Consider the following 26,058-nt stretch of genomic DNA (forward strand, 5'->3'; position numbering starts at 1 on the left):
AAGAGAATTATACAGAACTAGCCCAACAGTGAGTTCGTAAAAGCCAATGAACCCAGGACGTTCGGAGGTTACTTCCTTGCGCCCTCAGGGTCTCTGGCCAGCAAGTCTGAGTGTGGCCACTGCTGGATTGTCGTCCATGACACCGGTCCTCAACACCCCAGTACCTGCGGTCTGCAACATTTCTCAAGCTGAAAGGACTGAAGAAAAAATTCAGTCCTCGACTTGCAATATTCAAAGATTCTGATAATCTCCTGGTCTGGCATTATAGGATCAGCACTGGACCTTGAACCACAAGATCAGCAGTTCAAACCCACTGGCACTCCTTGGAAACCCTATAAAGGGTCGCCACGAGTTGGAACAGACTCAATAACACTTAACAACAACCACATGGGCAAACTATTGAGTGATGCAGAAAATATCAAAAGAAGATGGAAGGAATATACAGAGTCACTTAACCAAAAAGAAATGGTTGATGTTCAACTATTTCAAGAGATAGAATATGATCAAGAGTCGATAGTACTGAAGGGAGAAGTCCAAGGTACACTGAAGGCTCCAGGAACTGGTGGAATACAAATTAAAATATTTCAACAAATTGATGCAGAACTGGAGGTGCTCACTCATCTATGCCAAAAAAGTTGGAAGACTGGTACCTACTCAAGTGATTGGAAGAGATTCATAGTTGTGCCCATTCCAAAGAAAGGTGACCCGATAGAATGCAAAAATCATCAAGCAATATTATTAATATCACATGCAAGTAAAAGTTTGATAAAGACAATTAAAAAATGGCTATAATAGTACATTGACAGGGATCTGCCAGAGATTCAAGCCAGATTCAGATGAGAACGTGGAACAAGGAATATCATTGCTGATGTCACATGTATCTTGGATGAAAGCAGAGAATACCAGAAAGATGTTTACCTGTGCCTTATTGACTATGGATCATTACAAACTATGGATAAATTTGCAAAGAATAAGTATTCCAGGACACTTAATTGCATTCATGAAGAACTTGTACATAGACCAAGAAACAATTGTTCAAAAAGAACAAGGGGACATTGAATGATTTCAAATCAGAAAAGATACGCACCAGGATTGCACTCTTTCATCATACTTATTCAATTTGAATGATGATCAAATAATCTGAGAAAAATGGATTATATGAAGATGTGACATCAGAATTAAAGGAAGACTCATTAACAGCCAGTCATATGTAGAAGACACAATCTTGCTAGCTGAAAACGAAATGGACTTGAAATACTTACTGATGACAATCAAATACTGCAGCCTTTGCTATGGGTTGCTCCTCAATGTAAAGGAAACAAACAAACAAACAAACAAACAAACAAAAAACCCTCACCACTTAAATCTTTTCTTCATTTATCATGATGTTTTTTATTAATCCTAATAAATAACATCATGATAAATGAAGAAAAGATTTAAGTTGCCAAAGACTTCATTTTACTTGGACTCACAATCAAACTCATAGAAGCAGCAGTCAAAAAACCAAATAACATAGCCCTACAACATTCAATAGACTCCTATGAACCCAGGTGGAGACCTGGGCAGCCAGCAGTGTGGCAAGACCTGGGGACTCTTGGGCCCAGAGTCAGTGACACAGCCACAGAGAACTAGAGTGGAAAGTGAAGCTGATAAGAAGAGAGCGGATAGTTGCAAGAACACCCACACTTGCAGATAATACCCACTTGACCTGGCTTCAAGGACTGGATGATCAGAACTCAACCCAAAGAAGAAAGAAGAGAGAAAAAAAGCATAATCTCTACAATTTGATGAACTTGAACTACACCTATGGATGTAGTAGCTCAAAAGAGGAAACAAATCCCTACTGCAAGACTCATTCCCACCCCCTCCATACACAGAGTAGACAGGGATGGGCAACTTGGACATTGGCTACCCAAAATGGGGGAGGGTGCACAAAGGCAAGAAGTGACTGGCTTACAAGTTTTCAGGAGGGAACCTAGATCCAGAGGGCGTGGAGGAAGGTAGAATCTCCACTGAGTAGTATTCAATCTGTCTAGACAGGGCTGATGAAATGAAATGCAGATGGGTCTCTTGTGATTTGGTAGTGAATAATTGTTATCAGGACTGATTGTGAGGATTGGAAGTGTAAAGGTGGACATTTTATAGCAAGGAGGGGAGGGATTCACTTTTCAGTCTAGGAGCGGAGGGCCCTGGGACCGTCAATGGAGAAGAGTAAAGAGTGGAACCATACCCAGAGAAGCAGTGATGCTTGAGATGGAGGCAGAGATGACAACATGGAGAGATGGAGCAGCTGGGGACCTGAGATCCAGAGAGGGAGGGGCTGTGTGCTGATGACCAGGGGTGGGGGTGGATGGGGGTGGGTGGGCAGGCTTTCAGGTATACCTTTTGGTTGATTGATGATGCATGAACAGGATTGTAACTATGGCAATGAAACGATATACAATAGAATGAGTGTAAAACTAATGTTCTCCCATGTAATCTATCACATAATTCACAATAAAACATTTATTTTAAAAAAAATCAAACAACATATTGTATTAGGCAAATCTGCACAAGATTTCTCTAGGATGTTTAAAAGCATAGATCAGTTTGAGGTCTAAGGTGCACCTTACCCAAGCCATGGCATTCAATCACCTTATATGGATGTGAAGTTGGACAATGAATAAGGAAAACCGTAGAAGAATTGATGCATTTGAGTTAAAGTGTTGGAGAAGAATATTAAAAGTACCATGCACTGCAAGACTAACAATCAAATCTGTGTTGGAAGAAGTACAGCCAGAATGCTTCTTAGAAGCCAGGATGGGACTTCCAGCAAGAGACAATAAAAAGCATAGAGAAAATTGTCAAAGAGTTGTTGAAAGAAAACTTCCCTAACATCATGAAAGATGAGAAGATATGCATACAAGAAGCTGAAAGAGCCCCAAACAGGATAGATCCCAAAAGAAAATCACCAAGACATATCATAATCAAACTTCCAAAAACCAAAGATGAGGAAAGAATCCTGAGAACAGCTTGGAAAAAAACCCCGAAAACTGTGGTACCTTGAATTTACTGGATATGGCTTTTCTATCCAATGTCTTCTTAATTCCCACCAAGTGATTGGGTGGGACCATGAAAATAAGGTATACAAGACTCTAAGGCTGGGGATTGGTTAGTTTTGCCATCCACCTAAGTTTAAAATGAGCCATCTCAGAAGTAGGAACAGAAGATCCTAGGACCAGCAAGAAGAACAGCATGAGTGGAGTATGAGATCTTGACCTAGAGAAACAGTGAGGGAAGAGGCAACAGCATAGGAGGTGGCATAGATGGAAAGAGCAGCTGCAGGCTCTAAGCCCATGGACTGAGGCAGAGGCCAAGAGGACCAACGCATAGCTGAGAGGCCAAAGACAAGAGGGAGGCGTGCCGGCAGTATGGCAGAAAGAGTCATTCCTGATTGAAGAACTGCTGCAACTTAGTTGGTTTTGATCCTGAATTGTACCTTGTTTACTTCCCTAATAAACCCCTTAACTGTGAGTATTGTCATGAATTCTGTGTGGCCATTGCAATAGATTATCAAACTCAGATGTGAAGCAGAGAGTGCTGTGAGAAGGATGGTTGGTGTCCAAATAGAGTAAAGAAGGTTGTAGGGTGGAAACATGTCTGACCTCTGCTTCATAGGAATCTACCTTGAACTGATTTTGAGTTTGATTCCCTTTCCCCATTGTGAAGTCAGAGGAGGTCAGATATAGTTCCTACATGGTTTTTCCAGTTACCTAAAAAGAAGAAGCAATAAGACTAAGCTCTGATTTTTCAGTAGAAACTATGCAGGTAAGAAGACAATGGGATGATATATACAAAACTCTGAAGGAAAAAAATTGCCAAGCAAATCTGTCCCTCAAATATGATGGTGAAATTAGGACATTTCTTGATAAACAGAAATTAAAGGAATTTGTAATGACCAGATCAACTTTGCAAAAAATGTTAAAGGGCATTCTTTGGACCGTGAACCAACAACAGCAGATAAATAACCTGAGATGACCATGCATGACAGCACCACCCAGAAATCAATACAGATATAATATATTTAAAGTAAAACAAACTTACAAGACTGAAAAGAAGGAATCAGAGATATCAATTTATAATGAAGTCAACTGCAAAGCAAAAAAGGGAGTAGTGTAGATACAGAACTTCCAAATGGCAAGGAAGTCAAGTAGATTTCAAGATAAAACAGACTGTTTTAAGCAAGGAAAACAATGAATTAATTACAAGATAACTTCAAAGATAAATAATACACCTGTACATCAAAATTTTAAAAGAGGAAATCATAAAGATTTAGCAACCATTAACACAACAGAAATTAAAATGAAAAGAAAACTCATAAAAAAATTAACTCAGTGGAGAAAATTATGTGGAACAAAGAAACCAGCAGCACCACACTCAAAAACCATGGAAAATTACAGCAATCAATTCATGTGTTGTTTCTATTAAGTGCCATCAATTCAGTTCTGACTCACAGTGACACTGTATAGGGTTTCCAAGGAGTAGCTGGTGGGTTACAACCACCAACCTTGTAGTTAGCAGTCCAATGCTTATCCTACAGCGCCACATCAATACTCCAATACTTATGGATAATTACATTGAATGTATATGGATTACATGCACCAGTCAAGAGACATGGAAAACAGGATGAATAAGAAAACAGGATCCTTCAATACGTTATCTACAAGAGACACATCGAAAAGATGGATATAGGCTTAATGCCCATCAACAAAAGAATGATTAAGCAAATGTTGGTACATATATACAATGGGATAGTACGCAATAATTGAAGAAAAATGATGAATCTGCAAAACACCACATGAACTTGAAAGACATTCATTGTTTTTAAATGCCTTCGAATCAGTTCTGACCCATAGCAACCCTGTATAGGATTTCCAAGGAGCAGCTGGTGAGCTTGAACACAGACCTTGTGGTTCAAACAGACTTTGCAATCCAGAGCAATAACCCACAGCACCACATGAAAGACATTATGCTGAGTTAAATTAGTCAATCATAAAAGGACAAATGTTGTTATGAGACCAGTGTTGCAAAAAGTTAAGAAAGAGTTTTCTTGATAAAAGAAACAATCTTTGGGGGCTAGGGAGAGGGGAAATTATTTACGGCCAGAGTGTAGAAACATGTTAATATGGGTAAAAGAGCAGATAATATACAAGAGGGAGTTTAGCAGAGGAAAGAAGGTAGTGGGAAACCCAGTGAGGAAAGCAATAGCTAAAAGTGAGTAGAGGTAAATACTGTTAACTTTTGGTATATGGAGGGGATCGAAACCATTGTAATGAAGCAAAATATATGATTTTTTTCAATGTAAAACTGATGGTCTGCTCTGTAAACCTTTATTCAATTCATAATAAAAAGTTAAAAATTAAAGAAAGAAAAGAAAAAGTCAGGATGGCGAGACTTCGTCTCTCATAGTTGAGACATATTAAAAGAAGTGATCAGCCTCTGGAGAATGACATCATGCTTGGTAAAACGGAGGTTCAGTGGAAAAGAAAAAGACCTCCAACGAGATAGATTGACACAGTGGCAGCAGCATTGGGCCCAAGATAGCAATGATTATGAGGATAGTGCAGGAACCTCAGTGTATCCTTCTGTTGTACACACAGTCGTTCAGGAGTCAGATCCGCCTCGATGACAACTAACAACAATAAATCTATATGCTAAATGAAAACAAAAAATCCACATATGAACGTAGAGAACTAAATTGTTTTACCTTAAAAGATCAAATACAGTAAATAATAAGGGAAAAAGTGATTATCACGTTTTTCTTATTCTATCTTGATACCCTTTTACTTGTTACAATTTGTATGATTTATGTAAGAAGACAAACTCAAGCAAAAGTAAGAATATCAAAATCTAAAAGTGCTGACTGAGTCTTAACCCAATAAACGTAGTATTGCTGCCACTAGCGGAGAACAGTGGAAGAGGCGGGTCTTCTTTAATTATTCTTGGCCACGCCCACCACCTCTAGCCAGGGATTCTCACGTGTGTCGGTAAAGGCTCTGCCTTGACGCATGCGTACTCGCTCTAGTTTGCCCAGCCTCTTAGGGTCGCCCGCGGCTTTGAGTTTGACCCCATCAGGCTCCCGTCGTGGTGACCGGAACGGCATCTAAGGTTTACTTCCGGGCGTCTCTTTTGCTTCCCCTCCCCTCCCTCACGTTTCTTCCCCATCCCTTCTAACCCCATTCCCTTCGTTTTCTTTCTTTCTTCTTCCTGTCGAGTTTGACCCCAGAGTGGTGAGTCTGGGTCTATTTGGTGAAAAAGAGCTATTGTAGCTGTGAGCGAGCAGGTGTGTGGAATACTGTTAGTTGAGGTATTTGGAGACCAAAGGCTTGTCTGAGATGTTTTGTGTATGTAGAGGTTGGGCTAAGGTAGGAAGGAAGTCTTCCCCGAGAGGTTACCGGGGGCGGGGTTGTGTTGGGGCGGTGGATGCATGATGGGACGCCCCCCTAAATTGGATAACACCGAGGGGAGGGGGTGTTGGCTTGGATCAAGGGTCTGGCGGGTGTAGTAAAGAAAAAATGGAGGCGCTGAGAGCTGGCATAGAGGTCGGACAGCATTCTGGCATCAATTTTGTTTTAACCGTTTGGTCGAAAAAGCTATTAACTCCAATGTGAGTTACTTGGATTGTGGATTTAAGGCAGTCACATTTTATTTCTATATTGGTTTACTTTCTTTTACTTTGGGGAAACCTCTTTGATGCAAGCTTTTGTATTAAGACATTATATGGCAGTACAGGCAGCTATCAAATTAAATTTCCACAAACTTCTACATCGAAGCAAAGTTATATCAGGAGCACAAGTAATTATAAAAGATAAACCATTGTAAAGTGAGTTACAGATCAAAGCCTCCTCTTCAGGTGGAGACATTTATTAAAATTTGAGGTAACATGTGGCGGTGGTGGTTATGTGCCTTGTAGACCTAGATCTCTCTCATTAGTCAATTAAACAAATCAGCACAAAGAAATTGTTTTCCTTTGTAGATTTCTTCCGTTTATTTAAAGATTGTTTTCATTAGTTCCCCATTGCATAAGGAATTAGTTAAAACTTCTTAAGCCTGACTTTCATCACATTTTAAATGTGGGCTCCATTTTAACTTTTCACTTTTTCATATCTCACTACCACCTGTGTTTTACCCAAAACATCTAAAGTTCTTGAAGTACTCTCATGGTTTTCCCTCAGCTAGAATGCCCCCAACTTATTTTCAAGATGTTTCAAACCTCCAATAGTAACTAGCTTACACAATTTTATTAGATGCTTTGTGCTTCGTTAAAAAAGAACAATTCCTTTACCTCTGGTAACACACTGATGTGAAATGCATGTTCAGAACAGTACTTTTTTACAAACAGAAATAGATGTTAGTGTATCATATGTGAATTGTAGGTAAGATGACAATATAGTGTATGAAACCATGTTCTTTAAAGCTTTTTAAATCTTATTTAGGCCTGTTATTGTATAGCATATGCTGAGAAGTCTACAAAGTCTAGTATCAGATTTGGAGAATGGGGAGAAAGTATCAAGATTCACACGTAATTATATTTAAATAGCAAGTAACAGTATGAATGAGTTTTATTAGGGGTTTGAAATTCGCCATTGATTGTAGTTATAATGATCTCAAAGGTAATTCTGTTCCATGCAGAGGGCAACAGCATGTCTGAGTGCATTGGTTTGGATGCAGCAACAGCTGCAGTTGAGTCTGAAGAGATTGCAGAACTGCAGCAGGCAGTGGTTGAAGAGCTGGGCATCTCTATGGAGGAACTTCGTCAATTCATTGATGAAGAACTGGAAAAGATGGACTGTGTACAACAACGTAAAAAGCAGCTAGCAGAACTGGAGACTTGGGTAATAAAGAAAGAATCTGAGGTGGCCCATGTTGATCAGCTCTTCGATGATGCTTCTAGGTAAGGACTACATGGAAAGTAGATAGAAAATCTCTCCATTGCATACATTGTTAAAGTATACTTATTCATGGCCTTGTGCCAAGCACTCTGTAGTTTGCTAAGAACCAATATATAAGACCTAAGTTTTCTTCAAAGTTTTTCTTCAGAATCAGACCTCACAACTATTCATTTATAGACTGTCCATCTATCAGAGGTCATCATATGATCAGCAGTAGGGAAATCGAGGTCTTTTGAGTCCCTTTTCCTTCTAACCCACTCATCCTATTTTATACTTCATTCTACTGTTTCCGTAATAAAGTCATCTAGGGAGTAAAAATTGTAAAGGCTTGCTTGCTGTCTTAGGTAGTTGTAGAGCATTAATAAATTTCTAAAGTCCTATTGTTAAGTGTTGTCAAGTCAGTTCCAACACAGCAACCCTGTACAGGGTTTCCTAGGAGCAGCTGGTGGGTTTGAACTGCCGTCCTCCACCTTGTGGTTCACAGTCCATTGCTGATCCTACAGTGCCACACTAGGAGTCTGTAAAGCCCTATGTTATTATTGTTAATCCCCAGATTTGTGGTGCAATACAGCTACTCTGAAGGAGAAAGATGGGCTTTCTGCCCCTGTAAAGATGTAAAGCCTCGGAAACCCTATGTTGTTGTGAAGTGCCATCAAGTTGATTCTGACCTGTATAGGGTTTCTGAGGAGCAACTGGTGAGATTGATCTGCCAACTTTGTAGTTCAAACTGACCTTGCTGTCCAGTGCATTAACCCACAGTACTACATCAGGACTCACATTCAGGGTCGCTGTGTGTCGTATCTGACTCCACGACACTGAACAACAATAACAGCCCTGGTAGGAGCTCTGGTGGCATAGTGGGTTACACATTGGGCTGCTGACTACCAGGCTAGCAGTTCAAATCCACCAGTTTTTCCACTAGATAAAGATGATGCTTTCTACTCCCGTAGATTTATAGCTTCGGAAACCCTATATAAGAGGTCACCCTAAGTCAGAATCTACTTGATGGCAGTGGGTTTGGTTTTGTATTTTGGTTAGATGTTACTTAAAAAACATTTTCAAATAACAAGGTAAATAATGAGATAAGGTTGAAAGGACTATGTTTTGGGCTTATTTTGATCTTTAAGGGACTGGTCTGGGAACTAAACCACTATATATAAAACATTTTTCTACAGAAAAAGTATTCCAAATTCTTAACAGTATAATTTACATCTAAATAGGGTTTGTTTAAGTTGAGGACAGTCTGTCCATATATATATAAATTTTAATGCCTCCTAAAACTACTTCCTCTGCTGGCTCTGACCTTCTTTTCCACATGTGTTCCAATATTAGGGCAGTGACTAATTGTGAGTCTTTGGTGAAGGACTTCTACTCCAAATTGGGACTACAATACCGGGAAAGTAGCTCTGAGGATGAAGCTTCCCGGCCTACAGAAATAATCGAGATTCCTGATGAAGATGATGATGTCCTCAGTATTGACTCAGGTAAGAGTTAATGCTTTGGATAGGAAAGTCTCAGAATTGAAGTTGAAACACTGGAAAATAAATTGATGGAAAATAACCAATGTCACTCACCCTGTATTCCAAACTGTCTGACTTGCTAGCATCATAGATGTCCCTTCTGTGTTATTCGCCAATTATACCAGCCTTTTTTTCTACATCCTTTGTAATCTCTTTCCTGAATTCCCATGTATTTCTTTAGAGTTGACATTATATATGTACTCCAACATTCTTTGGTTTTTGTCAACTTTTTAACCTTTTTATTAAAGTATATTACATAGACTCCTGGTGTGGTGCTGTAGGATCAGCACTAGACTGTGAACCACAAGGTCAGCAATTCAAACCCACCATCTGCTCCTTTGAAACCTTACACAGGGTCACTCTGAGTTAGAACTAAATCGATGGCACTTAACAACAACAATTTATGTGGACTCCTGGTGTGGCACTGTAGGATCAGAACTAGACTGAACCACAAAGTCAGCAGTTCAGTTCAAACCCACTATCCGCTCCTTAGAAACCCTATATAGAGTTCCTGTGAGTTGAGAGCGCCTTGACAGTACTTAACAACAAAACAACATAATTTTTTTTTAAACTTTTATTGTGAATTGAGTGAAGGTTCAAAGACAAGATTATCAGCTTTACATTCAACAAACTATATACTTTGTTTCATCTCAATGATTATAATCCCTCTCTGTAGCAACAGTCCTGTGACTCTGCATTTACATCTTATATTTCATAAATGAACAAAGCAAAAATAATTGGTGTACACATATACACACACACATATATATCCATTTAAATGTCCAGAGGACACGTTCTACAAGCCAGCCTCTTGCCCATAGGAACACAGCCTTACTTTAGTCCATGGACCTAGAGCCCACAGCTGCTCTAACTCTCCATACCACCACCTCTGCCACCATCTCTGCTGTTACTGCTTTTCTAGGTAGGATCTCAGTTCCACTCATGCTCTTCCTTCTAGCTGGTCCTGGGATTCTCTGTTCCTTAAATAAAAGATTAATTACTACCCCCTTTCAGTTACACATCTTCCATCTTCTACCATTATAGTTGTGCCGATCACAACTATTCCCGCTAACAATTATTCACAATTGGATCATAAAATCCTATCACCGTCATCGCCCATCCTCTTTCATCAGGTCTGTCAGGAAAAGAGGAAAACTATTCAGTTGGGATTCTGCCTTACCCCTCATTCTGAAACTAAGCACACTCATGAAAGCTAAGCTAGCCTCCTGATAATATGTCCAAAGTATGAGAGACGAAGTCTCGTCATCCTGAATTCGAAGGAGCAGCATTCTGCTGTGCTTCTTCCAACACAGATCTGTTTGTTCTTTTGGTAGCTCATGGTACTTTCAATATTCTCCAACACCATAACTCAAATGCATAAATTCTTCTATGGTCTTCCTTATTTACTGCCCAACTTTTGCATGCGTATGAGATTATTGAAAATACCATGGCTTGGGTCAGGTGTACCTTAGTCCTCAAGCTGACATCTTTGCTCTTTATTTCAGTAGTGAGCAGGGAAAACCAATATCTACAGGACAGCCTCTGTTTGAATCCATGTACGTACTCACAGAATAGTGTTAATTCCAAGGTTACATGGTGGTGGTGTTGTGCCACAGAGTCGGTTCTGACTCACAGTGAGCCTCCATAGGCTGTAAATCTTTACAGAAGCAGAAAAGCCTCATTTTTCTGCCACAGGACAGCTGGTAGTTTTGAACTGCTGACTTTGAGGTTAGCAGCCCAACTTGTAACCACTATGCTACCAGAGCTCTTTAAGGTTGTATATAAATCACTGTTTACTGCTATCCATTTAGCCCAAGCATACCTTCCTAAGTCTTCCCCTATCGTCTCTGTTCATCTGCTATCCTCCCTCCTCTTGTGTATTGCCCTAATTCTTTTGTATTGCCCTCCCCACCACCAGAGCTAACATGTGTCTACCCTTTCACCAGTGAACTACTCCCTTCCCTCCTATTCTTGGTAACCATCCAAGAATATTTCTTTTAGCAAGGAAACCTTTTTTAAGCTTTTACAATAACTGTCTCATACAGTTGTCCTTTTGTAATTGGCTAATTTCACTCAGTATTATGTCCCCAAGGTTCATCCGTGTTATGATGTATTTTGCAGATTCATCATTATCCTTCAGGGTTGCATAGTATTCCGTTGTGTGTATGTACCAAAGTTTGTTTATCCATTCTTCAATTGATAAGCACCTAGGCTGTCTCCATCTTTTTGCTATTATGAATAGGGCTGTGATGAACATTAGTGTGTGTATATCTACCCATGTCCTGGCTCATATTTCTTGTAGAAATATACCATGTAGAGGGACTGCTAGGTTATAAGGTATTTCTATTTCCAACTTTTTGAGGAAGCGCCATACCACTTTCCATAGTGGTTGAACCATTTAACAGTCCCACCAGCAATGTAGGAGTAGGAGGGTCCCAATCTCTCTACACCCTCACCAGCATTTGTTATTTTCTGGAGTTTGTTTTGAACTTTGTTGTTGCTGGTGTGAGTTGACATTATTGTTGTTTTGATTTGTGTCTCTGTAATGGCTCATGATTGTGAACATGTTTTCATATATTTATTGGCTGCATTAATGTCTTCCTTGGGGAAGTGTCTGTTCAAGTCCTGTGCCCATTTTTTAATTGGGTTGTTTGTCTTTTTCTTGTAGAGGTGTTTTTGTATAAATTTTAGAGATTAGTCCCTTGTCTGATATGTCATTGCCAAATAAATTTTCCTAGTGTGTGGACTCGCTTTTAATTCTTCCTGAAATATTTTGGGAGGTGGGTCTTGATGGCAGCTAGGGTGGAGGTGCAGTGAAGTTCGCCATTAGCGATAAGAATACCAGGCAAAGCAGATCCAGGGCAGAGCTCCAGAACTCGGAACCGCAGCTATAGGAATATTTTGAAGGTTTGAAGGCTTATAGATTGTGGTACTTGAAGCTAAAGTAAAAAATCGCGGACTTTTGCATCTGCTGGGCTGGGCTCGGAGGCCTGGAATCGACAACTTGGGCGAGACCAAACGTGCGGCACGACCAAGCGGGGGAGCAGAAACACCATGGAAAAATGTCGCGGGAACCTTGAACAATACACTTTGTCAGTTTTGCTTTGTTCTGATTTTCTTTTCTTTTTTTTTTTTTTTGGTATCTGGTCATTGGTGCACCCGCTATTTGCCCACCTCCATTCTGGTGACTAGAGGGATAGCCTGAACGAGTGGACACCCCCCAGCCTGACCACTAGTGGGTTCTTCTGCCACACATGTGCACAGATACTCAGCCCAAGAGCAGGCCCTGAAGGTTTTTTGCTTGTTTGTCTTTTGTTTTTTAACATAGGAAAGGGTGGGACAGGGCTGTCGAGAGGGAGAGAGAGTTTAAAAACAAAACAGGCCGAAATTTAAATTAAAGCCTGAGGTATAGCATAACAACCAACACTGGCATCTTGAAATCTCTCAGGCAACTTTGAAAGCAAGAAGCTGAAGAGAGGACATTAAAGTCATACTCATATTAGGCTACAGATTTTTTTTTTTCTTCTCTCCTTCCTCTCCCTTTTCTGTAATTATAGACTGCAGTATTCAGTCTAGTTTTTATTGTTGCTGTCTTTTGTTTGTTTGTTTGTTTTTTCTCTTGTTTTTATTCACTGGTGCTGTTTTGCTGTTGTATGCTCCCCTTCTACTTTTGGAGGACTCTTTCTCTCCATATATTACACAAGAATAGTCAGCAACTGATGCCATACAGCCAAGCTACAGTCACACTCTATCAAACACCAAAACCCAGGCAAGAAACAATTCCAACTGCCATATACCAGGGAAACAGACAACACCTGTGAAAGTTACTCTGAGTTAAGCAATAAGAAGAGTGAAAAGGGAATCCCACATCCTGGTCACATCTTCCTGGAAGCAATCAGAAAGCATAAATACCAAAACACATACTCAATTAAGTATTAAGGCCACAGATAAACACTAAACATGTCCAAGAAGCAAAAGCAGATGACCATATCAGCACATGTCCTGAAAAAAGATTAAATGTCTGAGACAAATAACCTAGAGGTAGACCTGGACTCCATTCTGGAAGGAGGGCAGGCCTCGGAAATGCCTGAGAAGGAATTTAGAAAAATGATTATAAAATGTTTCAAAGCACTTTATAATGGAGTTGAGAAAAATAAGGAAGAAGTCAGGAAAGCGCTACAGGAACAATCAAATAAGATAGATGCAGCATTGGAAATAATTAAAAACTTACAGAAAGAGGTCCAAACGATCAATAACAGAATATCGGAAATAGACAGTGCTCTGAAAGGGCAAAGGAGTAGAATAAACTAGATGGAAGGCAGAACCAGTCAACTGGAAGACAAATCTCTCAATACCACTAAGATAGAAGAACAAACACAAAAAAGGATTTAAAAAATCTGAAAAAGGTCTAAGATTCATGTTGGACAACATGAAGAGGAGTAATTTAAGAATTATTGGCATTCCAGAACAAGAAGAATCACACAAGTCCATAGAGGAAATAGTTGAAGAATTTCTGGAAGAAAATCTCTCAAACATTCTGAAAAGTGAAAAGATAAACATTCAAGAAGCTCAGCGAACCCCAGGAAGGATAGACCCCAAAAGAAAATCACCAAGACATACCGTAGTCAAGCTCTCCAAAATAAAAGATAAGGAGACACATCTGAAAACAGCCAGGGAAAGCAGAAGTGTCACATACAAAGGCAAGCAAGTCAGATTAAACTCAGACCTCTCAGCAGAAACCATGCAAACAAGAAGGCAATGGGGAGACATCTATAAAACCCTGAAAGAAAAGAATTGCCAACCAAGAATTCTTTATCCAATAAAGCTATCAATCAGATATGATTATGTATTCAAAACATTCCAGGACAAACAGAAGCTGAGGGATTTTGCCAAAGCCATCCCTGCGCTACCAAACATCCTAAAGGGAGTTCTGTGGACTGAGAACCAACAAGAACAGACAACAACCAGAGATTGACATATGTGGCAGCACCTCCCAGAATTAAGTCAACAGAAGGAAGAGTCAAAAACAGAACAAAACTGTAAGAACGAACTCAGAGAATCTGGGAGGTCAATCTATGATCAAAACAAGTACAATGTAAAAAAAGGTAAACACATAGGAACAGAGATCCAGATGGTGAGAAGGTCAGGTTGATTACAGGATAAAATAGACTGCACTAAATGGAGACAAAAGTTAATGGACTATAAAGCAACTTCAAAGAAAATTAACACTTCACAACATATCAAGAGAATGAAAATCCAAGAAGAGTATGGAAACATTCAAACTATGAGGAAACTCACAAGAAAGAACACAAAAAAAGCATTAACTCAACAAAGGAAGGCACACAAAACAAAGAAAGCAACAACACCACAAAAAACAAACAAACATAATGGCAGCAGTTAATCCATATCTATCAATAATTAACACTGAATGTAAACAGATTAAATGTACCTGTTAAGAGACGGATAATGGATAAGAAAACAAGATCCTTCAATATGCTGTCTGAAATATTTTGACGCACATACTTTCTGGATTTTATGAAGTCCTAGTCATCTGTTTTGTCTTCTGCTGTTTGTGTTTTTTGCAGTGATTGATTGCTTATGTATGCCATGTATTAGAGCTGCTAAATTTATCCCTATTTTTTCGTTGATGATTTTTATAGTTCTAGTTTTCACATTTTGGCTTTAATCCATTTTTAGTTTGTTTTTGTATGTGCTGTGAGATAATGGGTCTTGTTTCATTCTTTTTGCAAATTAATTTCAAGTTTTACCAGCACCATTTTTTGAGGAGACTATCTCTTCCCCATTTGATGTGTTTTGGCCTTTTGTCAAAGATCAGTTGACTATATATGGATGGGTTTACTTTTGGATTCTCAGTTAATCTATGTATACATTTTTCATTGCACCTGTACTAGGCTGTTCTGAGCACTGTGGCTGTGCAGTAAATTTTGAGATCAGGGGTTGAGAGGTCTCCAACTTTGTTCTTCTTAAGCTATGCTTTACTTATCTGAGGTTTCTTTATTTTCCATATAAAGTTAGTGATCATTTTTTACTATCTCTTTAAAGAATGTTGTTGGGATTGCGTTGTATCTGTAGATTGCTTTGGGTAGTATTGATATCTGTGAGCATTCTATATTCTTCCATTTTTGTAAATCTCTTTTGGTTTCTTGTAGTAGTGTTTTATAGTTTTCTTTATATACTACTTTTGTTTTCTTGTTAGATTTATTCCTAAATATTTCATACTTTGGGTGACTCTTGTAAATGTATTGTTTTCCTAATTTCCTTTTCAGAACTGTATTTATTTGTGTAGAATAATCCAACAGATTTTTGTATAATTTTCTTGTACCCTGCCACTTTGCTGAATCTTCCAATGAGTTCCAATAATTTTCTTGCCGAGTCTTTGGGATTTTTTATGTATAGGGTCATGCCATCTGTAAATAGAGTTTTACATTTTCTTTGCCAATTTGGATGTCTTTAATTTCCCTGTCTTGTCTTACAGCTCTGGCTAAGACTTCCAACATAATATTAAATAGCAGTGGTGATACTGGACAGACATCCTTGTCTGGTTCCTGTTCACAAAGGAAATACTTTCTGTCTGTTGAGAGTGATACTGACTATTGGTTTTGTATATATGCTTTTAATTATGTTGAGGAATTTCCCTTCAATTCCTACTTTGTTGAGCGTTTTTATCAAGAATGGGTGTTAGATTTTGTTAAATTCTCTGTTTTTTTATTTTGTCAAATAATCATGTGGTTCTTTTCCTTTTTTTATTTATATGGTGGATTATGTTGATTGTTATTCTAATATGGAACCATCCTTACATCCCTGGTATGAACCCCAGGTGGTAATAATATATTCTTTTTTTGATATGTTGTTGAATTCTATAGGCAGGATTTTGTTGAGAATTTTTGCATCTATGTTCATTAGGGATATTGGTCTATAATTTTCTTTTTTAGTGATGTCATTGCTTTGTATGGGTGTTATGTTATCTTCATAAAATGTTTGGGGAGTTTGCCATCCTTTCTATGTTTTGGAATAGTTTTAGTAAAACTGGTGTCAACTCTTCTCTGAATGTTTGGTGAAAAGCACCAGTAAAGGCTTCTGGGCCTGGCCTGTTTTTTTGTTGGGAGTATTTTAATGACCTTATCAATTTCTTCTTTAGTTATAAGTCTGTTCAAGTTTTCTACTTGACTCTGTGGTAATTTAGGTAGATTGTGGCTTGTTTGTTTGTTTTTTAAATAAAAAGAAAACACATGTTGAAAACAGAGAAAAACTGCACGGTACATACAGAATAATTTAAAGGCCATGATTTAACAATTCAGCGTTCCAACCATCCCAGTTCACCTGAAAGTTTCCCAGTTTTTAGCAATGAAAGTTCCATGGGTCGAGAAAACCCTTAATCTGGGGAAACTCAGACAGTTGGGGCCAACTTCAGTACCATTGGCTATCGATCATGTGGTATAGGTAGGTTGTGTTTATAAACAATCTTTTCATTTCTTCCAGATGTCAAATTTTATTGGAGTACAAGTCTTCATAGTACTCTAATTATCCTTTTTATTTCCATTAGTTCTGTTGTGATGTCACCTATATAATTTCTTATACATATTATTTGCATCTTCTCCCTCTTTTCTTTTGTTATATTTGCCAATGGTTTGTCAATTTTATTAATCCTTTCAAAGAACCAGCTTGTCTTGTTGATTCTTTCTATTGTTTGTCTGTTTTCTAATTCATTTATAATTTTGTCAGAGGAGTTATGTTAATGTGTTGATTATGGTTCTTTCTCCTTTTTGAATGTGTGAGCTTATTGCTATAAAGTGCCCTCTAAGCACTGCTTTTACAGTGTTCCAAAGGTTTTGGTAAAATGTGTATTCATTCTCATTTGCTTCAAGAAAGTTTTTTATTTGTTCTATTACCCAGCAGCATGTTATTCATTTTCCATGTATTTCATTTTGTTTCCTTGATTTTCCTATTGTTGATTCTAATTTTATAGCGTTGTGGTCTGAGAAGACAGTTTGCAGTATTTTGATGTTTTTAAATTTATAGAGACTTGCTTTGAGGCCTAACATACAGGGACTCTTCTGGAGAATGTTGCATGTGCGCTGGAAAAGAATGTGTATTATACTGTTGTTGGGTTGAGTATGCTGTATAAATCTATGAGGTCACATTGTTTGATTGTGTTATTTAGTTCCTCTGTCTTTTTCAGTTTCTTTCTGATTTTTCTGTCCTTTTTTGAGTCCTGGTGTGGCACTGTGGGTTAATGTGCACTAGACTGGAAAGTTGATTTGAAAAGCAAGGTCAGTGGTTCAAGCTCACCAGCCGCTCCTCAGAAAACCTATACAGAGTCACTATGGGTTGGAACCAACTTGATGGCACTTAACAACAATAAAACAACTGTTATTGTAGATTCATCTATTTCTTCAATTTTATTAGTGTTTGAGTGTAAGGCTCTTTCATGGGGAGTGTTGTTGTTGTTGTGTGCCGTGGAGTCGGTTCCAACTCAGGCAACCCTGTACAGGGTTTCCAAGGCTGTAAATCTTTACGGGAACAGAAAGCCTTATCTTTCTCCCATGGAACCGCTGGTAGTTTCGAACTGCTGACCCTGAGGTTCGCAACCCGATTCGTAACCACTACACACTACCAGAGCGTGTAGATGTATTTATTATGTTTATTTGATATTGTTCATTTGACCCTTTAATCATGAGATAATGCCCTTTATTTTATGTTATGCTGGTTTTTGCCTTAAAGTCTATTTTGTCAGAGGTTAATTTTGCCATTCCTGCTTGTTTTAGTTTGTCATTAACTTGATACATTTTTTCCATCTTTTAATTTTTAATGTATGTTTGTCTGTGAGTGTAAGATGTGTGTCTTATAGACAGCAGATTGAAGGATCCTGTTTTGTTACCCATTCTGCTACTCTCTGTCTCTTGAATAATATATTTAATCCTTGACGTTCATTGTAATTATCAGTAGGTATGAATTGATTACAGTCATTTTGCTGTGTGTTTTTTTCTGTGGTACTGCTGGTTTCTTTATTCTGCATTTTTTCCTGTGCTAAGTTCATTTTTTTGTGTCCTTTTTCTGATCAATTTTTTCATAGCTTCAATATTTACAAAATCATGGATTTTTCTTTTTCAAGATTTGATATGAAGATGTGTTATATTTCCTTGAGGTTACCCTGTAATTTATTAATTTCTTCCCCAAATTAAAAGTCTGTTTTATCTTGAAATCTACATGACTTCCTCACCAATTGGTATTCTGTATCTATATTTTCACCTCTTTTTACACTGTAGTTGTTATCATCATTGATTGATATTTCTGGTTCTCTATCTTTAGTCTTTTTAGTTTTAGCTTAGTTTTGTTTTTTCACTCTGGATACTTGTATATCTGGATTGGATTCTAGATGGTGCTGTTATGTATGTCAGTCTACTGTTGTTGTTGGTTCTCATTCCAAAGGTCTCTTTTTAGTGTTTTTGGTAATATTGACTTGATTTGTATAAATTCCTTTAGTTTGTGTTTACCTGGAAATTTTATAATTTCACCATCATATTTAAGGGGCAGTTTTGCTGGGTATATGATTTTTGGTTGGCAGTTTGTTTTTTTTTTTGTCTTTTGGAATTTTGTATATGTCTCGCCATATTGCAGTCCCACCTGCATGGTTTCTGCTGAGAAGTCAGAGCTTACTGGTTTTCCTTTGTAGGTAAACTTTGTTTTTTTCCAATCTGCTTTCAGGATTCTCAACTTGCCTTTGATTTTGGAGAGTTTGATTATATGTCTTGGTGATTTTCTTTTGGGGGTCTATCCTGTTTTGGGTTTGTTTAGCTTCTTCAGTGTTTATTATCTCATCTTTCATGTTATTAGGGAAATTTTCTTCCAACAGCCCTTCAAATAGTTTCTCTGTGATTTTCTTTGTTTCTTCCTGTTCTGGAATTCCTACCACCCTTGTTATTCATCTTCATGTTGTCTTACATTAATCTTAGGCTTTCTTAAGATTTTTATCATTGTTTTTCTCATTGTTGTTGTGTCATGCTTGTATTGAGAGATTTATCTTCAAGCTCATTAATTCTGGCTTCCGTTGACTCAGATCTACTCCTTTGTCCTGTCAGTGTAGTGTCCATTCTTAGTATTAATTTTAGGATTTCTGTTTGCAGGTTTTGTATTGTCTCCAATACTGTATCTGTTTTGTTTGATTGTTCCTGTAGCACTTTTGTGAATTCTTCCTTGTGTTCCTCTACCTTTCTGTGAAATGTTTTGGATGTACCTCAGTGTCATTCTCCTGTATTCTTTTTCCAGTACTTCCAGTGCCTCTTCTTCCTCAAGAACATTTCTAGCTTTGCCTCTTGATTGTTTGAGCTACCCTGTCTTGTTTCTTCATGTGAACAGAAAATTTTTGCTGTTTTCTAGGCACTGTGGTGGGGTTGTATTTGGATTAAGTTGGTAAATGTATGTTTGTATATTCTTAGGCACTCACCAATTGTCTCTTGGTGGGTATGATCAACAGAGAAACTTCTCTGTTCACTGTTCATGCAGTTCAATTCAGAGTAGGTTTAGCCAATGGTTGTAGTCACTGTTCTGGGGTATAGCAGCTGGTATTGGCCTTTCCCAGTTGGTAGGGTTGTAGAGGATATGGCTGTGGCTTGGCTTTGTGTCCACAGTTGCTGTCTCCTGTCGTTATGCAAGAAGAAGAAAACAAACACAGCGAAAAATGAAAGCATTGACTTTCTGCCAATAACCTGTGTGCTCCACCACCTACTGGCCTCTTGCCTTTACAGCTGCCTGAGAAACTTCAAAATGACCACTCTGCATCCAGTAGACACACACAATTCACCAGCCTCCTTTTCTCCCCTTTTTTTTTCTATGCCTCACATATTCATTCAACCCCCTCCTAGTGAGAGCCAGTTCAGGGCTGGCCAGGTCAATTTTACAGATTTGGATTAGAGCTTGCCCTTTTGGGGTTATTGTACATAGCTCCTCCCCAGGGCTCACATCCAGGTGGCTCCAATCACCTGGAAAGCAGGAGATTCCCTGGGGTTGTACAGTGGTAGGAAAAACATAAAATCATACTTTTGTCTCATGAGTCACATGTAGGTTTCTGCAACATGAATATGTTTTATTGTTTCTGTAGCCATTAATGAATTTTCAAGATGGCTTTGGCAGATTATATCAGCTACTGCTGCTTGTCAAGTCACCTTGTCCATTGCTGTGTCTATTTATCTCTCTCTCCCAGTAAGCACTTGATCTACTTTTCTATACTTTCCTCTGGATCTCAGAGTTTCAGAACTGTCCTCTGTATCTGTCTCATCCTGTTTTCCATACCCTTGCTGCAGAGAGCTCACACAGCCTTTCTGCCTAGTCCACCATCTTTTTCCTCCTCCAACATATAATATATATACCATAAAATTTAATGCATTTAAAATGTATGGTTTAAGTTTTAATAAATTCATAAGTTGTATAATCTTCACAGTCCAGTTTTAGAACACTTGCATCACCCCAAAAGGTTCCTTCATGCTTTTTTATTGCCAGTTCTGATTGCCACCTCCATCACTGACTTGAATCTACTTCCTGTCCCTGTAGTTTGGCCTTTCTAGAAATTTCATATAAATAGAATCATACAGTATGTAGTCTCTAGTGTCTAACTTCTGTCACTTAATGTAATGTTTTTTGAGGTTCATCCATGTTACATATATCAGTAATTTGTTTTCATCTTTTCTTTTTAGTATTTTGTTTGTTGTATGGATAGGCCACATTTTTATCCATTCTCTGATTGTTGTTGTTGCTGTTAAATGGAGTCAGTTCCAACTCATAGCGACCCTGCATAAGGTTTCCAAGGAACTACTGGTGGGTTTGACCTTGCGATTCAAATTTACTTGTGGTCAGCGTGTTATCCTGCAGTGCTACACCAGAACTTCTCTAATTGGTAGACATGTGGATTGTTTCCAGTTCAGCCTATTAATGAATGTGTTTCATTTCTCTTGGGTCTATTCCTTATTGTGGAATTCCTAGGTCTTATGGTAAATGTAAAGTAGCCCTTGTGAAGTGCTCAGTTGCTAACTGAAGCGTAGTGGTTACAAATCAGACTGCTAACCTCAAGGTCATTCCGCAGGAGAAAGGTGAGGCTTTCTGCTCCCGTAAAGATTTACAGTCTCGGAAACCCTGTGCAGGGTCACTATGAGTCAGAACTGACTTCACGGTACTTAACAACAACAGCAATCCACTTGGAGGGAGAAAAATGTAGCAATCTGCTTCCATAAAGATTACAGCCTTGGAAATCTATGGGACAATTGTGTTCCACACTATAGTGTGGTGGCTCCATACAATAAGCACTGGACTGCAAATCTAAGGGTCTGCGGCTCAAGCCTGCCATCCTTTGCACAGGAGAAAGATTAGGCTTTGTGCTTCCTCAAAGATTTTTAAGCCTCGGAAATCCGATATAGGGTTGCTATAAGTCGAAACTGACTTGACAGCACTTAACAACAACAACATGGGTCACTATGAGTCAGAATTGACTCCGTGGCAATAAATTAAGCATATGTTTCAGTTTTTAAGAAACTTTTCTAAAATGCCCATGCCATTTTATATTCTCACCAGCAAAATATGAGGATTCCAGCTTATCCACAACCTCTCCAATGCTTGATACTGTCAGTTTAGTGGGTGTGTGGTGGTATCACATTGTGATTATAACTTGTTTTTCCTTAATGACTAATAATGTTGAACGCGTCTTTTCATGTACTAATTTGCCATTAGTATATATTCTTTGGGAAAGTGTCAAGATTTTTTTGCCCTATTTAAACATTGGGTTGTTTGTCTTATCGTGACTTTGAAGACTTTATGCATGTTTTCTAGGTGCAATTCCTTTATCAGATTTTTATGCAAATACTTTCTCCCAGTTTGTGGCTTGTCTTTTCAATATCTTAGTGATGTCTTTGGAAGAGTAAAAATTCTTAAGGTAAGGGTTGAGGGTTTGTTTTTGTTTGTTTATACCGCCACTCTTTAAAAAGGCTTTGTCAAAAATGAATTGATGGGAGTATGCTGGATGTCTCTATAATTTTGTTCAGATGACTGCAGAACCTGGAAAGGCTATTGATGCATAACACTGCAGTTGGCCTTTTTATATAGACATATATGTGTGTTTATATATATATATAATTTGAATTTTTGGAAACATTAGCTGTGTTGTTTTGGCATTGTACAGAAATTAACAGCCATATTGGTCTAGACACATTAAATTTAAAAAAATTTTTTTTCATTTGTACAGGGGTAAAGCACAGTATTAAATATATAAGGTCTTGGGTTTGATTACAGAAACTAATAAAGTATTAGGTAAATAATGAAAAAAAAAAAAAAAAGAAAGTCTATTTAAGAACTCTCTTCTGTACCATTCATCTAACTGTCTGCCTTTATACCTACATCACGCTATCTTAACTGTTGTTGCTTTATGGTTTAACATTGAAATCAGTATACGTTCTCTAGATTTATTTGTATTCATTATTTGGCTGTTTTAGGTCCTTTGTTTTCAGTATAAATGTTAAGATCAGCTTATCAATTTCTACCAAAAAAAAAAAGCTGCTAGGATTTTTTAATAGGGGCTGTGTTAAATAGAGAGATCAATTTGGGTAGTATTGCCATCTTACAAATATTGAATGCTCTAATTCATGAACATAGAACATCTCCCCATTTATTTTGACTTTTAATTTCTCTCAGCAAAGCTTTTTTGTTAAACTTAGTCCTAAGGGTGTTTTTAAGGAGCTCTGGTAGCGTAGTGGTTACGAATCGGGCTGCGAACCTAAAGGTCAGCGGTTCGAAACTACCAGCTGCTCCGCGGGAGAAAGATGAGGCTTTCTACTCCCGTAAGGATTTACACCCTCGGAAACCCTTTACAGGGTCGCTATGGGTCGGAACCGACTCGACGGCACGTAACAACAACAACAAGGGTGTTTTTATGCTAATATGAATGAAATTATTTTCTTAATTTCATTTTAGGATTGTTTGTTGCTAGGATATAGAAACACAACTAGTTTTCCGTATTGATCTTACAGCATTTGACATTGTTAAGCTCAATTATTCTAGAACCTTTTTCTAGATTCTGTGATGTTCTGTATATGTAAGATTATGTTACCAGAAGGAACTTATCCCTGGAAAAGGACATCGTGCTTGGTAAAGGGGAGGGTCATCAAAAAAAAGGGATTGATGATTGACAGAGTGGCTGCACTAATGGGCTCAAACACAACAACAATTGTGAGGATGGTACAGAACTAGGCAGTGTTTCATTCTGTTGTACATAGGGTTGCTGTGAATTAAAATAGACTCAACAGCACCTAACAAGAAAGTTTATGTTATCTCCATATGAAGTCAGTTTTATGCCTTTCTAATCTGGATGTCTGTTCTTCTTCTTTCCTTATTGTATTTACTACAACTTTCACTGCTATATTGTCTTTATCACTTTGGCTTTACAAGGCTTTTTATTTGTTAGTTCCAGTAACCTTGCTTTGTTCTTTAGGAATGTCTTGATTATTTTTCAGCTGGTGCACTTAACATATATATTTGAGAATCAGTTTATGTTCTCTACACTCCTCCCCCAAACCCCAAAAGACTGACATTTTCAGAGATCCATTTAAGGATAATTGTTAATTTGTAATTTAATTCTTCCATACAAAAATCATTTATTTAGTTCTTTATTGTTTCTCAATAAAGTTAGTTAATTTTCTTCACTGAAAGCTTATGCGTCTCTTGTCAGATTTACTCTCAGCTACTTAACCACTTTCAATAACCACAAGATAAATCTTTTTTAAAATTACGTAACTGTTGATGGTATGTAGAAATGCAGTTGACCCTTTTTCTTTTTTGAACATGAAAAATAACAAGGAAGCTACAAGCCACCAACTAACATGGATGAACCTTGAGGACATTATGTTGAGTGAAAATCGTCACAAAAGGAGAAATACTGCATAGGACCACTACTGTAAAAGACTAAGAAAAATAACCCATAGTAAAGGGGGGTGGATTCTTTGCTGGTTGCTGGGATGTGGGGGTGAGCGAGGGGAGGGAGAGGAAGGTTGAGCACAGGGTAGGGAATAGACACAGTATAGTTTGGGTGCTGGGGAGGGGGGCAATATACAAGAAGGGAGAGGGGAATGGAAGAACAAAACAGATGGGAGAACAATTAGGCAGGTTTGAATGGGCTAAGTGGGACAGAGGGACAGAGGTAAGTAATGATGTATGCACAACCTTCGGAACAACAGGGCTCTGGGATACAGAGATTGACCCATGGTTGGAATGGGGAAACGGGGGGAATAATGTTAAGATGCTTGACTGTCTTTTGAATCTTGGTTTTTCTTGCATTATATTATAAAATAGACACTGGGGGGTGGGGGGGAGAGAAAGGAATAGCCAGAAACATCACCATAGAAAGCTTGTAAATCCATCTTCTGCCTATAACTGATAGTAATACCTAAAATGGGGCTACAACATGCCCAGTGAAGGAGGCTTCCTGTGGAGCCTCTGCAATACATAAGCCTGTAGGTGGAAGCCTGAACCACATCCAGATCTTCAGAGATGGGAAATTTCCACTTAAAAGGACGAGCAGACCAGCCTGGAGCAGCTAGTAGAACAGAAGATACTTCTTGAAAGAAAGACCTACAGGAAAATTACAAAACAATAGAGGCAGACAGACTGTTACTACAAGAACAAGCAAGTTGCTTGCCCAGGAAACATCAAGGCAAGTGATCAGGTCCCCTCAGTGCAAACTCCCTTCCAAGACTAAGAATCAATGGGAATATACGCTCTGATTGGTGACCACATTGGTCACCGATAAGGGGAAGTGAGGAAAAAACAGCAATGAAGCGGCGAGCTAAGCCCTACAACGCTCAATAGACTTCTATGAACCCGGGTGAAGACCTGGTTGGCCAGCAGTGTGGCAAGACCTTGGGACTCTTGGGCCCAGAGTCAGTGACATAGTCACAGAGGTCTAGAGTGGAGAGTGAAGCATCCAGCTGATAAGAAGAGAGGGGATAGGCACAAGAATACCTATACTTGCAGAGAATACCCACTTGTCCTGGCTTCAATTACTGGATGATCAGAGCTCAACCAGAAGAAGAAAGAAGAGGACAAAAAAGTAATCTGATAACAATTTGATGAACTTGACCTACACCTATGGATGCAGTAGCTCAAAAGAGGGAACAAATCTTTACAGTAAGGATCATTCCTACTCCCTCCATACACAGAGTAGACAGGGATGGGCAACTTGGACATTGGCTACCCAAAGGTGGGGGAGGCTACAAAGGCAAGAAGTGACTGGCTTACAAGCTTTCAAGAGGGAACCTAGATTCAGAGAGCATGGAGGAAGGTAGAATCTCCACTGAGTAGTATACAATCTGTCTAAGTGGGCCTGATGAAATGAAATGTGGATGGGTCTCATGATACAATAGTGAATAAATGTTATCAGGACTGCTTGTGAGGGTTGGAATTGTAAAGTTAGACGTTTTGTAGCAAGGAGGGGAGTGATTAACTTTTCAGCCTAGGAGCAGTGGTCCCTAGGACCATCAAGGGAGAAGAGCAGAGAGCAGGATCCTACCCAGAGAAGCAGTGATGCCTGAGATGGAGGCAAAGATGATGAC

At 38.6% G+C, this 26,058-nt stretch overlaps 1 protein-coding gene across 2 annotated transcripts in view; it reads left to right on the plus strand.

The window, feature by feature from the left end:
- Window positions 1-6,137: 6,137 nt before the first annotated feature.
- SETDB1 (SET domain, bifurcated 1) overlaps window positions 6,138-26,058 on the plus strand; it is a 77,898-nt gene continuing 57,977 nt past the window's right edge. For both annotated transcript variants that reach the window (XM_006861386.1, XM_006861387.1), the window contains exons 1-3: window positions 6,138-6,322; window positions 7,672-7,933; window positions 9,264-9,415. In XM_006861386.1, the coding sequence (XP_006861448.1) occupies window positions 7,683-7,933; window positions 9,264-9,415 (403 nt within the window). In that variant the 5' untranslated portion in view covers window positions 6,138-6,322; window positions 7,672-7,682. The remainder of the gene's footprint in view (window positions 6,323-7,671; window positions 7,934-9,263; window positions 9,416-26,058) is intronic.

Source organism: Chrysochloris asiatica, unplaced genomic scaffold, assembly GCF_000296735.1.
Source record: "Chrysochloris asiatica unplaced genomic scaffold, ChrAsi1.0 scaffold00042, whole genome shotgun sequence".
Taxonomy (NCBI): Eukaryota; Metazoa; Chordata; class Mammalia; order Afrosoricida; family Chrysochloridae; genus Chrysochloris; species Chrysochloris asiatica.